Here is a 16,693-nt window from a genome sequence, read left to right on the forward strand (position 1 = left end):
AGAGCTTAGAAATGGATTGGCTATCTGAGCTATTTGACAATGGATGGACAACAAGAACATGTCATGCCGAAGATTTAGTACAATGTCGATTGAACACTTTAGATGTGAGATTTTGGTGAGCAAATCTTACAATTCTTGTTTGTATAAAAAATGATCAGAATACTATGTATTAATAGATCCCAAATTTTGCAGGTATTTCATTGGAAGGCAAAATCTCTGCATGACTTTCACATATAGAAGGTTTAGATGGAAGAACCTTCAATGGGAAGCAATGGATGATGATTTGCGTGATGGGACTCACAGTCCTATTGTCAAGGTATCAATTTATCAATAAAGACATCCTGATCTAATGTTGGAATTGGAAGAGGAGTGGACCATGTGATTGATCAGGGAAGAATTGCTGTTGGCAATAGTAAGCCCTCCCCAAGACTATTATTTTAGACTTGATAATCACAAAGTTAGATATAGGGATGAGACAAGTATCCTTTGTAAGAATTGTTGCCCCCCCATACTCTAGAGATAGTAGAGACATGATGGCAGGTATTTCATATGATATCGAGTTTCTTGGATCCTTAGTGCTTCAACAATGCACTTGGCAATGAGGCATTGTTACATGTATGAACAGAAAGCATATATAATACAAAGTGTTGTTTCATTTATTGTTAAGATTTTTTTTATTAAGTATGCACCTCTAGATTGATGAACTCTATGGTCTATGAATGATAAAGCGATAAATATTTGTAATTTTAAATTTGTGTGGATATTTGTATATCTGTATTGTGCAAGACAGAGAGTGTGTGATCTCAAGATAGATAGCAATTAGAGCGTGCAAGAGAGACTGAGAGAGGGAGAGAGAGAGAGAGAGAGAGAGAGAAGTTGAGAGTACAATAAGCGACACAAATAATGCACCTGGCCATGAGATAGAGTTAGATGTATGAAGAGAGAGAGAGAGAGAGAGAGAGAGAGAGAGAGCAGTCAGGGACACAAAGGGCCTCTTAGAGACAGAGGGAGGGGGAGGGATACAAAGGGAGACAGAGAGAGTTAAGATTGCATTTATTCATTTGCACCTCTAAGTTGAGAAAGAGAAAAATATGAAAGTTAATTAAGGTCTTTGAGAGACTAAGAGATTGAAAAAAAAAAACCCAGATACAACCGATCCAAAGGGTGGATCCACTAACAAAATACAAAAAGTGTATACATGAAATCAATGTCCATGACAATGGAGACAGGGACAGAAAGAGAGACATCGAGAGTGGGATAGAGAGAGAGAGAGAGAGAGAGGTAGAGAATGGGAAGAGAGAGAGAGAGTTAAGATTGCATTTATTCATTTGCACCTCTAAGTTGAGAAAGAGAAAAAATAAGAAAGTTAATAAAGGTCTTTGAGAGACTATGAGATTGAAAAAAACCCATATACAACTAATCCAAAGGGTGGAGCCGCTAACAAAATACAAAAAGTGTATTTCTAAAATCAATGTCCATGACATAGATAGCTAAGGGCAACATGGCAAGAAGATGATCATCGGGTGTCACACAGAGAGAGAGAGAGAGCAAATAGGGACACAAAGGGAGGGAAAGAGATAGAGAGATAGAGAGAGAGCAAGGGAGAGGAGGGGAGAGAGAGACAGAGAGAGAGAGAGAGAGCAATGAGGGACACAAAGGAAGGGAAAGAATGAAAGATATATTAACATCCTCAGAAGACCTTGTGGGTCTATGAGAGAGAGAGAGAGAAGGGAGAGAGTGAGAGAGAGGAGAGGGAGAGGAGAGGGAGATAGCTAAGGGGAGAGAGAGAGAGAGAGAGAGAGAGAGAGAGAGAGAGAGAGAGAGAGAGAGAGAGAGAGACTTTCCAAAGAAAAAACAATAAATATAAAAATATTGTAATTAAGAGAATTTTTAAGGGCAATGTCCATTTATAAAGTACACTTCTAAGGTCATTTTCACATTTTCAATTTCCCACTCTTGAGTAAACTTGTATTCCACAGCCTCCTCTTTCGTCTTCCCGAGCATCCTCCTACACTCATGGCTTCCCCTAGAGAGGCTTTTGACCAGTGGATTTCATCCACTGATTCCCATGCCTCTGCAGATCAGGTTTATCCTATCTTCTGCAAAGCATTCCATCTTGAGTCACACTTGAGAGCTCTCCTTCCTGCTGATAATCCCTCTCTTCAATTTTTTTTTAGACTTATCCATGGGAAATCTGTCGTGATTGCTAACTCCCCTCACCAATGGGTTTCATTGGATATTTTGAGCTCTTTTGACCAGAGTGCTAACTTCAAGAAGACACTAGGTAGGGCCATGGATAATGTCCCTCTCTCTCTCTGTGAGTACGCTATTCCCATCGGGGATGATTCATCTTCGCCAATTCATTTGATCGAGAGAGATGCAGCCCTTACCATTCTCCTTGCGACTAGCAAGTTTGATGAGGATGTTAGTGAGCAGCCCGAGGGTCTTGCATCCACAAGTGGTGGAGCAGGTCCATCAACAAGTGGTGGAGGAGATGACCTAAACCTAGACTTGGAGCCTAAGAAGCATACTATTAGCCTAGCTGAGGAGCAAGTTGAAAGCGAGGTCATCTTATCTTCATATCTGACTCATGCATATCCATCCTCTACCTATAATCCAGATGAGGCAGCAAGCAAGCCACACCTTGCTTCGGTTGATCCAATCAAGATTGAGGATGAGGAATACCTTACCCTATTGGAAGTGATGGAAGAAATCGGTCTCCGAGAGGACGAGGTGCTCTATCGGCTCTCAAATGACACTTTTGATGATGTCATTGACTTTGAAGCTCCAGTCAATCCAGCAATCAATGAGATTGCACATTTTGATGACTCGAGCCTCATCGATCTGAAGGCAATCCAACTAACACAGAAGGCAATCAAGGATGTCGCACCAGAGGGAATTGTTCGGGGACAAAGATGAAGAAGTTGGCACCTCAAGCCAACATGAAGTTCAAGATCAACCACAAAAGGGAGTCCAATTGGACACTGTAGCTGATGCACTCCGCGTGATGAGGCAGAAAAGGTATGTAGCTTTTCCAGCTTCATCATGTGATTCAAAATCATCAGTATAATTCTAGGTTCCATTTTAGGAACAAAAATCATTGCTTTTTCTTCAATTGGTAGGGAGTAAAAAATAGGGTTTAGGGTTTAGAGTAGAAAACTCAATAAAATTTTATGACTTTTAAACCCGACATCCACATCTTATTTTTCACTCCCTAAATCAAATTTGGGAGGCCTCTAACACCCTAGCAACCATGTGCATCATTTTCAAACCAAAAACCCCCCCTGGAAACCCTAAATCTGACATCATCTGACATCATGAAACAGGGCTCTAGTCGCATGATGTTGGATTTAGGGTTTCCAGGGGGTTTTTGGTTTGAAAATGATGCACATGGTTGCTAGGGTGTCAGAGGCCTCCCAAATTAGATTGAGGGTACAAAACCCAACCAAATGAAAAATAAGATTGAGGGTTTAGGGTACAAAACCCAACCAAATGTTATGATTTTGAACCCAGGACATCCTGCCACTGTCACACTTGCCCTGCCACTTTTCCCTACCACTTGCCCCTTACACATGCCTCTACCACTTGCCCCTCCCATTCCATTTGTGTAAACAGGGTTATGGTTTTTTCACATATTAAAATCATATCTTTAAGGAATCTTATTTGGGAGGCCACTGGGAGCCTAGCAACCATGCCCATAAATTTTATGCCAAAAAAGCCCCTGCAAGCCCAAAATCCAACATCATGCGACCAGAGCCCAGTTCAGAAACATTTATGCCAAAAAAGCCCCTGCAAGCCCAGAATCCAACATCATGCGACCAGAGCCCAGTTCAGATTTATGGGCATGGTTGCTAGGGTCCCAGTGGCCTCCCAAATAAGATTCCTTAAAGATATGATTTTTACTTGGAAAAAAATCCTTATTCTTATTAATTCTTGTAAAATGATATTTTATTAATTTATATAATCTTTGGATTTTGATGTAATATGTTGGTTGCAGGATATTTTATGGGTTGATGAGTATGCCGGACACAAGGGTGGAACCAGAGGGTCTTCTGGTGGGGGGATGGCATCGATCGGCCACTACATCAACAGAGTGGCTCAACACATTTTGGTGTTTTATCGACAATTATCGCCAGATGGAAAGATAAACATCATGAAGTTCAGGTCCTCAGTCGGATGGTGAAGATGAGGCCCATCCGTCCTACTGTCGATCGTGTTGTTCTGATTAGGCATAGTGTAGCTTTATTTTTGTTCTCATACACACGATCTGGTCCGCTTCATAGTATTTTAGCTATTGCAGGGCTAGCTGGCATTACAGATCCCTTGGCTATAGAGAATGAAATTGTGTAGCCCTCTCTACTTCAGCAAGCAGAAAAGGGATTTGAGCCAAGCAGGAAGAAGCATAGACTAGAGTAGCTTAGGCATTTAATCTTTGATGATCTTTGTGATACTACTCAATGTAAATAAAGAATACCATTTTCAAATAATTTTCTCTTCTCATTTACAGAACATTGTTTCCTTTTCTATGTTAAGTAAAATTAAGTATTATTTCCTTTTGCATGTTCTATTAAGATTTGATGTTTATTATTTCATTTTGCTTTTGTATACATTGAGAGTGCATGTAAGTAAATTAATAGATTGCAAATACATTGAAAATAAATTTAAGATTGCACATGCAAAGACAATTCTAAAAAAGACATTTTATTATATTGATGCCCGTAGGCAGAGTACAAGGTAGATGCTCGTAGGCAGAGTACAAGATAGATGCCCGTAGGCAGAGTACAAGGTGGAGCATACAAAATCCCTAAGTGCCCTTGGGCTTCCTAAGACGTACAATAAATTGCATGTCTGTAGCGGTCACCGTGACCCTTTTCCTATGGATGGCAACCAGCTGGGTGTCATCCATGAGGTCTACTAGGTAGGCCTCAGATGCATGCTACAGCACAAGCAAGGCATCTTTAGAAATACGCCAGGGAGCCCTCCCAACTCCGCGCCTGTAAAACCGGGACATTGGGCTAAGGTTGAGGTCCTGCATGACCTTACGTACCACCCTTGCGAAGCTGGCCATCGAGATCAACAGATTAATGGACTTTTGAAACTTTTTGATCTCCCGTAGTGCCACTGTCCCTGGCTTGAATCTGTACCACCTCACTAGAGGAGGGCCTCTTTGCCCTCAATGTGGAGGGCCTCTTCCTGGATGTTGAGGGCCTCTTTGACCTGCACTTGGAGCTCGGGCGACTCTCCCCCATTGGCATGGACCCTAATTGTCTGTTCTTCTCTTGGTCCTCTGCTCTATCCTTCGTTGTTCCTCTTCCACATGCTCCTCCTCTGTGCTCTCCAAGTCATCCATCTCTATCAGAGGATCTTCTTGTGCCTTCCTCTGTCCCTTTTGCTCCGTGTCTAGCTTCCGGATTAGCATGACGGGGATCATTGGGGGGAGAGGGGGGGGCTATCACTCTCTATCTCTGAGTCTGGAGGTGGGTCTGGCTGTGCCAGTCTCTATGGTGCCTTGATCTTGGGCCTGGCCATGGGGGATGGAGAGAGTGTATAAGAGAAAGGGTGAGGGTGCAAGAGATAGGGTGGAAATCTCAAGGGCAAGTGGGAGGTGGTGTGGGAGTGGAGAGCTCTTTAAATAGTGAAATGAAAATGAGGGCGCATTCTCTTATATAGGGACAAAAACCCTAATTTTTAAAAAATACTTGTTTCGATAAAAACCCTTAAAAAAGTAAAATTAGTGCAACCTTGAGCTAAATACTTATAATTAACATCCCATAACACAAAATTTCTCATTTATACTGCAACTCATGTCCATTATACGTTGGCTTTACTGCAAATCACATAACTAAAATTACAAATAAATTCTGAAACTTATGCATGGGCATCCACATTGGAAGAGTCTACACCATCATTTTCATCTATCTCCACCCATATGTGCCCTTGTCTATGATGGGTTGCATGCCAACTTGCATGATTTTGTCTTGCATTCGATGAGTTGTATATTCTTCTTCAACTTTCCGCGTTAACATCTTACACTGCATGGGACACTAAGGACTCTTTGAATGCTAGTGCTGCAGCTACTCTTATTTCAATATGCCTATACCACCATTGAACCAATTGAACCATTGGGCTTGACTTAGTTCTACCACCTCCGTGTTGGGTCGCTCTATTATATGCACAACGTGCTTGTCAATGCGATCTTTCCATGCTTTAAGTGGACCACACTCCGATGCTTCCATAATTCCATGCCATGTATGGTGCATGAGCATATAATATGTGCTGCCAAATAGAAAAACAAATCAGTAAATATAGGACCATTCAATATGCACATCTCAATGTCCAAGTTAGAGATTACCATGTACTGTGTGAAATGATTCTTTCCCCAAGCTATCTCCATATTCCGGCTAAAGTCATTCACAGCATTGATGAAACACTGTGCATCATCTTCTTCGAATCTTTTCTTTTGTAGTAAAGGTACCAAGCTATCAAGAGCTAACCACACTCATGCCTTTTCCAGTCTTTTGTGTCCCTTCTCCCCTCGTTCACAATAGGCATTGTGTAACTTTCTCCATACATCAAACTCAGTAGCATGTTTGAGCTTGTCATTCTTCTTCTTTGCAGAAAGGAATTTTAAAGCCTTGACACCACCAAAGCTTGGCTTAGAAGGAACATTGCCTGTTTTTCCAGATCTTTTCTCATCTTTTGTAATCTTTACTTGCCCAGAGTGTAGGCCCATATCTGAAAGAACCTTTTCAATTCTTGCAATCATCCTCTCACTCTCTTGTTGGGGCTTCAAGTTATATGCATCAATGATGTATAGATGCACCAACTTTTCAACTATTCTCACAATAGCATGAAGTGCACAAATGTATACTCGCTCAAGAGGAATTTCAAGAATCGGGCTCCATGATGGATCTTTCCCTGGAGCAGGTGCCTTAGTTTGATCTATCTCTACAAGTTTAGATGCCCATTGCTTTTGATTCTTTTTACCACCCTTTGCAGGTACTCTCATTTGCATGCATAGTGGACAAGGATGGCTTGTATTTGCTCCATGTGCCACATTAAACATACATTTAATAGTGTCAGCAGCTAGATGCCATTCTACACAGTAGGATCCATAGCCCTCAACTTCAAGTAGCTCACCATTGTTATGACCTTTGATCACACTTGGGATATCAGTTTTGTCAAAAAACCACTTCAAAATTGAATGTGACTCTTTCAGCATCTGCAAAAAAAACTCACATGTTATTTCAAAATATTCTAAGTCTTTTTGCATTATTGCATTAAAATACAAATTTCCATCATACCTCAAAGGTAGCCAACCACCAAATCTCCTAATCTGATTGCAAACTGAACTGTCTTGCATCATCAATCAAGGTCCAGTATTCTATTCATCATTGTCAAACTAGCTCTTCCCAATTTTTGACATTTGACCACCTCACTTTCATCAAGATTTAGTACAATCTTCAGAGTACCATTACATTCTTCCATAGGCATATCATAAAACTTTACCATGGCTTGCAGAACTCTTTGAACATCCATCACAAAGTTATTATTGACTATCAATTCCAATTCTTTAGTCTCTCCAACCTTTGTTTTCAAAGTTAGTGTACTACATACATGCTGGGGCTCACCAACTAAATCAAGTACGCCCAAATTGAGTGGATGCCTGGCCTTATCAACATCAGTTGGTTTAGGAAGCGGGGCTTTAACTTTTGCTCCCACAAAAAGACATGTTGTTTTTAAGCTCTTAAATATGAACCGATATGCCCTTGTACTGATCCCTGCAGTATCACGAACTCCCTGTGCACTAGTTGCATTGAAATGCTCCACAACTTTGTTCATTGACTCAGATATCTCTGATTTTAGACATTTGAATTTTGGATGTTGTATAACAGACTCCAACATTTTTTTTGTACACTTCACCCATAGCACCATAGTGTTCATCATGGATAGACATGAGTTCTGAAACACTCCTACAAGCTCTCACTTGACGCTTCCAGTGTCCACTTTTCTTGGATATTTCATCCATTGGATGCAATTTCCTCCTACGTAGTCTTGGACCCATTGGAGTATCCTTCATGAATGATAATATTTTCTCTAACTTCTTGATCTCATCCTTTAGAGCTGTGTTTTGCATATGTAAGTGAATTGCATTTATAGTGCTCTCTCCCAATTGAGCATCTAATGTTTGAACCTTTACCTGTAATTCTTGATTTTTTTTCTATATGCCATCATATGCAGACATTTGAACACTTGTAGCTTGCATAGATGATACTAAATGTTGATTCCAAGCCTCCAACATTACGATCCTTTTGTCTCTTTCATTAAGCAAAGATTGATATTGGCTGTGAAGGCTATTTGCTCCATGACCAATCAACCTTCGACAATATCCTAACAAACCATTCTCACCCTTACATAGAAACTTTATTAAGCTGGTCAATTCATGGAATTGAGGAGTCTGACAAGTTTGTGGATCTACTGGATATATTTTCCCTTCTAACCACAAATCCATGTCCTTTTTCTTGATTTCGAAGAGCTACAAAATTACTTTCACTTACTAAGGAGGATTCATTCCTCTTTTAAAATGGTGCATTCTCTGCATCTATTTGAAAATGGATATCCACCTTTTTTTTATTCCGAGCGGCTTGCATGATTTCATGAACTTTCCACCTAATATAATATAACATTGACATCAATAAATAATATACAAACATGACAGGTTTTAGAAAAGTATCAAACCAAGCAAAAATGAAAACCCCAATTGCATGCAAAATCCAACGATTGAAATCTATAAATTCAAAAAAACATTTACTTATCATCAAACACTGTAAACTATGTGAATGAACAATACCTCACACGGATCTTTGAAGAAAAAACGTGATCAAACTTGTTCTCCTCAACGGTCCCTCTTGTAATCCAGGATGCTGAAATTGATGGATTTTTCTCCAATACTAATTATATGCTTCCAAACAACTCCAAATCTATTTCTAACCATCTTCTATAAAAAAACTCAATAGTAAGAGTTTATCTTTTAAAACAAAAAAATATTTCTTCCTCTTTAAATCATGTATTAAAAGAAAACAACAAAATTACCAAAACAAACTACAAATTAACTGCTTCTTCGAAGTTACATCATAAAATCTCATTATTTTCATTGTCTTGCATTGTTCTAAAGGTTTTCTCACCTGAATCTCCATGCAAGTTGCTCTGATAAACCCTGATTTGAGTTGAAAACTAAAAACATTCTAAAACTACATGAATGAACAGTACCTGATTCTTGGAGCAAGATTCTTTGAAAGAAAAATGTGATCAAAATTGTCCCTGCCAGTGGTCCCAAATGTGTTCCAGGATTGATGAAGTTGATGGTTCTTTCTTCAAAACAAATTATATGCTCCCAAACATCTTGAAATCTATTTCAAGCAATATTCTTCAGAAAACCATTGATAGTAAGAGTGAAAAAGACTCATTTCTCATGGAATTTCTTACAAAACAAACAAAATTTTCAATGTTTTCAAACCATGAAATAAAACAAAACAACACAACTACACAAAATGAACTACGAACTAACTGTCTCTTCAAAGTTACATCATTAACAAACAAATCTCGTCATAATCACTGTGTTGCATTGTTCCAAAGATTATCTCACTTGAACCTCCATACAAGGTGTCTAGATGGACCCCAAACCTTCACAAATGGTTCGAAATCATGCACCCTTAGAGGAGATGGGAAAAAGAAAGATTGATTCTCATGCATCAGCAACTGCAATGCCTGAAAGTCAATCTTCTTTGATCCTTTCTCTAAGAATCTCGTCCAGTAGCTCCTTCTAAGCTCCAAACACCTTGCATCATTCATGGCTCGCTCAAAACATTGATTGCCTTGTCTTCCTGAATGAAATGATTTCAGATCATGGGAGAATCTCATATGAGAGAGGAAGTGGCGAGATTTGAAGGAGAAACGCCCAAAATAGAGAAAGAAGAAGGTAGGTTGAATCTCATTCAAAAATCTTGAACGCTTTGAAAGAATGAGAGTGAAATGGGAGGGAAATACAGGTAGAGAAGAGAAGTGACGAGATTTTGGCATGAGAGTCCATCCCATGAGAGGGAGAATAGAGAAAGAAGCTTCCCACTCAAGAGCTAGCAGGAAATTTGAAAAGAGGGCTGGAGCAAAGAAAAATTCGAATCGGTGCTCAGAAATGAGGGAAAAGTAAGAGGAATGAGAGAGAATGAAAGGAGTGTGGTAGTTGGATGGGAGGATTTGGTTTCAGGTCAAATGGTTCAAGTTTGGTTGAGAAACTAGGTTTCTCAGTTTGATTATAGTTAAAAAACGTGATGGGAGAGAACTTTGAGGCAGCAAGTGGGTACTCCACCTCATTGTTTGGGCCATTGAATAAAGAAATAGAGAAGTCAGGCCACTTCCAATATTCTATTGCCCTCCACCAGCCAATATTCTATTGGGTTTTATTCACCTTATTCTTCCATGTCACCAACCCAAGGGCTCCCTTATAGGGCCCTTTTTGAGTCCAAATTTTTCGTAATGAAAAAGTTCTTCTTCGCCTCCTTGCATCATTATGTTGCAATCTTGACTTGTGGTTATTATGTCCATCTTGATTTTCCTTAGTTTTGATTTGAAAGTCAAACAACCACATTTGAAGCATGTGAAATCGGATGTGTCGTTTATTTTTGCATGGTAACTGCTTTGTGCATTCTTGTTCATTCTTTTCCATTTCAAGTTCTGGTTATGTAAGGATTACTGTCATGGGTTGCTTCTGTAGGGGTGTTGCTAATATGGACTCTTGGTACTGATTCAGTCTCGCTTCATTTGCAATGTTAGATTGTAAAGCTAAAGCTTTCAACTTGTAGATTTTGTTGCATGTTGCGGCTATAGTGTGTTTGCTTGTTTGGTTTTTTCTCCATAAAGGCTAGATATGGTTCTTGTTGTTGAATGCTTGTTTTCTTGTAGAAGATGGAGCAATTTCGTATCTTCGTCTCTTGTACAAACGTTGTATGTTCTTTTATTTGGTTTTCTTGTGAGTGGCAACCACTTCTTGAGTATGTCCCTCTGTTACTTTCATTCATTAGAGGCTTCATGGTTGGATGTACTGTCTAGAATACTTTGTCTGAGCATGTCAAACATGGTGTTGTAAGTGTATGCAAGATAGAGTGATACCAAACATGAAATTAGGTCGGTATTGTTTGGGTTTTTATTTCTGAATTCTTTGTTATAGCCGACATTGTATGAGTTCAGTTGAATAGTTAAATCCATTCTAAAGACAGCTTTGTTCTTACCTTACGTTATGAACAAGGTGGTTATGTCTTTCCAAATTTTGATATGAGTGTCAAGAAAGGGTTGCTTGTGGATGTGATAGATCACTGAAATGGGCGGAGTCGGGACACAAAGACAAAGATAGGAAGAGATAGGGAGAGAAGAGAAGGGGGGAGAGTGTTTGTCAACTTGATTGCATCATGCTCAAACGCACTATGAAAAGGAAGGTATTTTCCCGCAAACCATTTGCACGTAACATTTGCATGTACTTTCCTGGACAATGAAGTAGTTACAGTTGGTTGCCCCTACCTGGGTTTGCGCAAGTTGTAGCTTACACTTGCAAGGAAATGGTTGTTTGCAAGGCTTAGAGCTTGAATGGTCTATTGCAGTCTCATCGTAGTGCTTGAGGTAAAAGAAACAAGAAGATACATGATCAAGTAGCCACAGGGCAAGGACATGTGGCATTGTGGTGAACGAGGTTAAAGAAATGAGATGAAACATGATTAGGTAGCCACAAGGCAAGGGTAAGTGGATGCAAAAAGAACATGTCTTAAAACAACTAAAATAAGAATCTCAATGCGCGAGATAACATTTGCACATAGTTTTTTATTGATTGGAATATTTACAATCCAAGAAGCCTTGTTGGTGTGGCCAAAGCTGTACACTATACTCAGAAGGGAAAGGATCTGTACAAAAACAAGAACACAAGCGCAACAAGCAGCCATAGTAAAAGAAAGCGAATTTCATAGGGCTCTGTACATGAAGAGAGTTTCCGAACTAGGCGGTCTTTGCAAATGAGGTCACAAACCCAAAACTATTGATAGTGAATTCTTCGATGGGCCTCTTCTTGAGCAGCATGGAACGTGTTGTGATGATGCTACGGTTGTGGAATTCCAAGAAGGGACAATGAAGCTCCAAAACCTCATCCACATGAGGACCACGAACCTGTATGGCAACTTGGTTGGCATCATGCAAGACCACATACCGCTTGAGGGAAGGAAGCTGTGAAACACTTTGGATGTTGTCGCAACTATAACAATATGGCCACAAAGGATCACAACTAACACGGGCACCGCTGCACGCCTCACAATGGTGCTCGACCAGAGGATTATTGAGACTAACAAAATGTAGAATACCATGCACCTACAAAGAAAGGTGATGAGATCATTGTTTTATTTGGTCACTGAAGCAATTGGATGTGTCATCGGGTTCATATGTTATACCTTTTTGTCATAACCTAATTGAGAGACCTAGCATATGAAAGCATCGTGCAATGAAGCTTGAAGACTCTCTTCGGGCACTACTCCCAAGATAGTGAAATCAAATATACCCAATGCATGCCTTGCACGCATATAAGAAATATTCTTGGCGACGTACATCACGATGCCCTCGTCAATGAACTCATCCACCAATCGTGCAAGTGATCATTTCCACATCCGATTTCTTGTGTTTCTGGTCGTTTATCCAACGTCTACTACTGCTGCAACAATATAATCAAGGAATGCACACTTGACAAAACGTCCACTGTGGTCGTAGCGAGGCGACTCGTGGCAGCCCCCTCCTCCGATATGCCATCTTCGCTACTTCTTTTGACCGTAGGCAATTCATCTCTGTTGTAAGCTGAGCCTAACCATCAAGGAACGATATGATCAGTGATTGTAGACGAACCCATGCAAACAAACTGCATTCCATGCAACCCTCCACTGATTCATTAGGGTGTGCGACGAGCAGAGCAGAACACGTGGTGGGGACGGTCATTGAGGACGGCCACTCCGCAGCGGACAGATGGCTTACACAGAAAATTGCCACAAACAAAAACCGGAAAATGCATTCGCTTCAATACGTGGCAGAGACGGGCGTTGAGGACCTGCGACCACTCCACAGCGGACACATGGCGTGCACACAAAATTGGCCCAACAAAACGGAAAATTCATTCGCTTCTGAAATTGGCATCGCTTCCACATGTGGCAGGCCAGAACCCCAAAAAAGAAGAAGGCAAATCAGTTGCTAATCGTGATTACAGGAAGCTTGAACTTTGTTGAATGCCTCACATAAACATTGTGAGTTTTTGCTCTCGATTGGTATTCGAGCTTCGTTGCAGTCGATATGGAGAGAAGCAATCCAAATGCTGCAACTGGAGGCGCATGGATGAGGTTGTTGATGTGGTTTGTTGTGGCACTGGCCCTGCTCCTCCGAGTTTCCTGCGTACTCTTGGGTTCGCCTCTACTTCTTGGTCGACGAATGGAGATTGCGACCCCTGTCAACAGCCTCATTCGCCGTAAGTTGTGTCGACTGACGAACATTACCGTGCTACCCTTTACTTTGGAGACGGTCTTTGTGAACGTAGGGCAATCGTGCTGATCTTCGAACATTTTTCTGGAGTGTAGATGGTTTGTTTCCTGAGTGACTGTTCAGAAGGGAATTGTTAGTCGATTCAAGTAACGGAAAATCACCCCTATGGGGCTTACAGGTGGGTAAGTGATATTTTCTATCAATATTGGTATATGAGCACACTGAGTACACTCTTGGTCTCCTCTTTTAGGCAGAGGCAAGATGGAGAGTTACTGCAGGTCTAAATTGACTCAAGGAAGGTGTCTCATATCATGTAATAGAGGTCATAATCTTCAAAAGAGTGGGCAAACTCAAAGGCGTCAACATGGGAAAGGCGAGGCATAAATTTTCAGGCAAGGTTGAACATGGAAGAGCTATCACAGTTCACAGATCTAGATTGATTCAAAGGAACGTATCTGATGGATATCATAATCTTCAAAAGACTTATCAATATTTAGCCAGACAGGTGCATGAGGCCTGTGGGTCTGGTCTTGACAAAGACTTAGCAAGACAGATGCATGAGGCCTGTGGGTCTGGGCTTGACATTTTGCGTAACTTTTTTGGGGACATCTCATAAGGGCTTGGTTGCAGCTCTTCGTTATTGTTTGTATTCCTGTTTCTGTACATTACTCACAAAATAGTGTTGTATGAGTTAATAGGAATCAATAGGGAGATGCTAGGGTGCAGCCTTAAGCCTGAAATTGAAAGGGCATTTGGTTATGTTCCATAGTGTGTCCCAGGTTTTTTTAAATTAAAACCTACGGGTGTGGGGAAGACTCAACATTCACTTTTCTTTCATGCCTTTAAGGGTACAAGGGCAGTATTGGATATGGCACAAGAGCATCTATCCGCTGCAAAGAGATCTATCGAATTGCTGAAAGAGGACAAGCAAAATGTGAGGGTAGTGCTTCAGATTTGAAGGCAAAAGAACATATTGCCTGCCTCTGGCTTTCGATCTCATTACAAACACAGTGACTGGATTTGAGGCTCGCTTCTCTGAACACTACTGAATGTATATGTTTTGAAGCTAACTTGCACAACCTTATATAGTCGTGTGATTTCATTTTTTGGCATTTAAGACAAGTGACATATGCCCATTGTACAAATTTTGGAATATTGTAATGTTTACAGGCTATTTGATTGAAAAATTACTCTTGAAAGTATAACCTCAGAATGCTGTGCTTCAGATTCCTTACCTGGAACACAATTTCTCGAATGAGCAAAAAAGCGTGCTTAGTTGAATCTCTTATTGGCTCGAGGATAACGTGTGCATTTCGCACACTGCAGAGTTCTGGGAACAAATCAGTAAATGCGGTCTAATTGTTAGACAAGTCTGCACCCTAGATATGCTGTGGATGTAAGTATCAAGCGATTTCTAGGATTTTACTGAGAGCTTATCTCACTTGCGAAACTCAAGAGAGCTCAAGACCTCTCCATCCACTATCCACCGTGGATTATCTAGGATTTTACTGAGAGCTTATCTCAACTGAGAGCTCAAGGCCTCTCTATCCCCTATCCACCGTGGATGTAAGTTACAGGCAATTTCTAGGATTTTACTGAGAGCTTACCTCAACTGAGAAACTCGAGAGAGCTCAAGACCTCTCTATCCACTATCCAGGCTATACTCAGTCAATGAGTCATTCTGCTAATAAATGAGCTTCGAAGTTAGAACAACGTGCTGACTGTTTGAAAGAAGTTCAAATAAGCTCTATTTGAGGTTTTAGAAGATCAGTATAGAATTTCTACAATGTAAAGGCAGACTAATAGCACCCTTCGTTGGTGGAAGTTTTATCTTAGATCTTATGAACTTAATATAGGTGAGGACAACTTTTGAGCAGCTGAACCAAATCAAAGAAATGTAGAAAACTGCACTTCTACAACCTGTGAATATCTTGAAGGACGCACAAATGATTGTCATAGTTCTGGACTGTCCAGACTCCGAAACACAAAGCAAGAAGCTTTCAAAACCACATTTGTGTCTCTCCTTGAGATTGCAAAAAAAGCAAGTGGATAAGAGGTTTATATTCCTCTAAAATGAAACGAGCTTTACAAAAGACTCTCCCATAGGCTCAAAAGCGAGCTGAAAAAGCACAGGTTTCAGAAGGCAATAACTTGAACTAGAAGGCTATTCAAAACTTACTGAATTAAAATGAAAGGAAAAACTTAAGAAGAGCACCGCTACCAGCAGAATGAGTGTTTTGCGAGCAGTTGTTCAAATTTTTTAGGATGTTATTCATAGTCACCCAAAGATAACTATATTCAGGGACAGATTATCTGTTTCGGTCGCACTCAAACCAAGTCTCTAGATTCGAGGGTCGCTACATATTTTGTAAGCATGTTGCCCAATCTTTAATAGCCATGTAAGTTCTATTTTGTAGCATTAAAAACAAGTGACATATGGCTATTTGAATAAATTTTCATATTACTTTGTTTGACACGGATCTTCTAGGCACAATTCCAGCACGTGACCACTAAGTCACTCTTTTTTGACTCTCTAGTTTGACTTGCGGTCCTATACGTTGGTGCTTTTTGAGCAGTTGACGTTAGAGAGATGAGTGGATTGTTTTGAGAGGCTGCGTGTCATGATGCCTGCATAATATGAGGGAATAGATGCATTCCACGTGATGGACACAGATGCCTCATTCTAGATCGTTACCTGTCTAGATCAACTTTGACAGCTTGGCTGGACTGACTATTTTCATCTGACCATCTGTTTCAGGATGATCCCCAGTACTCATTCCCAACTCAGTCCTTAGTGCCTCAAACACTGCAGTCCAAAAATCTAACACTATGGATTTGGGTAATCCATATAGAGGGAATATATATTTAATAAACAAATCCGTCACTTCATCCCTAGTCGGAATGAAGTGAGCCATCTTGGAAAGACGATCAACCACCACAAGGATAGAATCATATGCACCTTGTGTCGTAGGCAGACCAACTATAAAATCCATGGAATGCTCTCCCATCTACCTAATGGTATTTCCAAGGGCTGTAAAAGGCTAGGTGACTTCACCTTCTCTGCCTTACTCACTTGACACGAAAAACATGTCACATATTCATGAATATGTTTTTTCATTTTTGGCCAAAAGAAATCTCA

The 16,693-nt window shown here is 40.4% G+C and overlaps 1 protein-coding gene across 4 annotated transcripts in view; it reads left to right on the top strand.

The window, feature by feature from the left end:
* The first annotated feature begins 13,219 nt into the window (after positions 1–13,219).
* LOC147887885 (uncharacterized) overlaps positions 13,220–16,693 on the top strand; it is a 35,083-nt gene continuing 31,609 nt past the window's right edge. For all 4 annotated transcript variants that reach the window (XM_087393394.1, XM_087393390.1, XM_087393392.1 and 1 more), the window contains exon 1: positions 13,220–13,540. In XM_087393394.1, the coding sequence (XP_087249520.1) occupies positions 13,369–13,540 (172 nt within the window). In that variant the 5' untranslated portion in view covers positions 13,220–13,368. The remainder of the gene's footprint in view (positions 13,541–16,693) is intronic.

The sequence above is a fragment of the Dipteris shenzhenensis genome, chromosome 22 (genome assembly GCF_047967505.1).
Source record: "Dipteris shenzhenensis isolate YYH24624 ecotype China chromosome 22, Dip_SZ_1.0, whole genome shotgun sequence".
NCBI lineage: Eukaryota > Viridiplantae > Streptophyta > Polypodiopsida > Gleicheniales > Dipteridaceae > Dipteris > Dipteris shenzhenensis.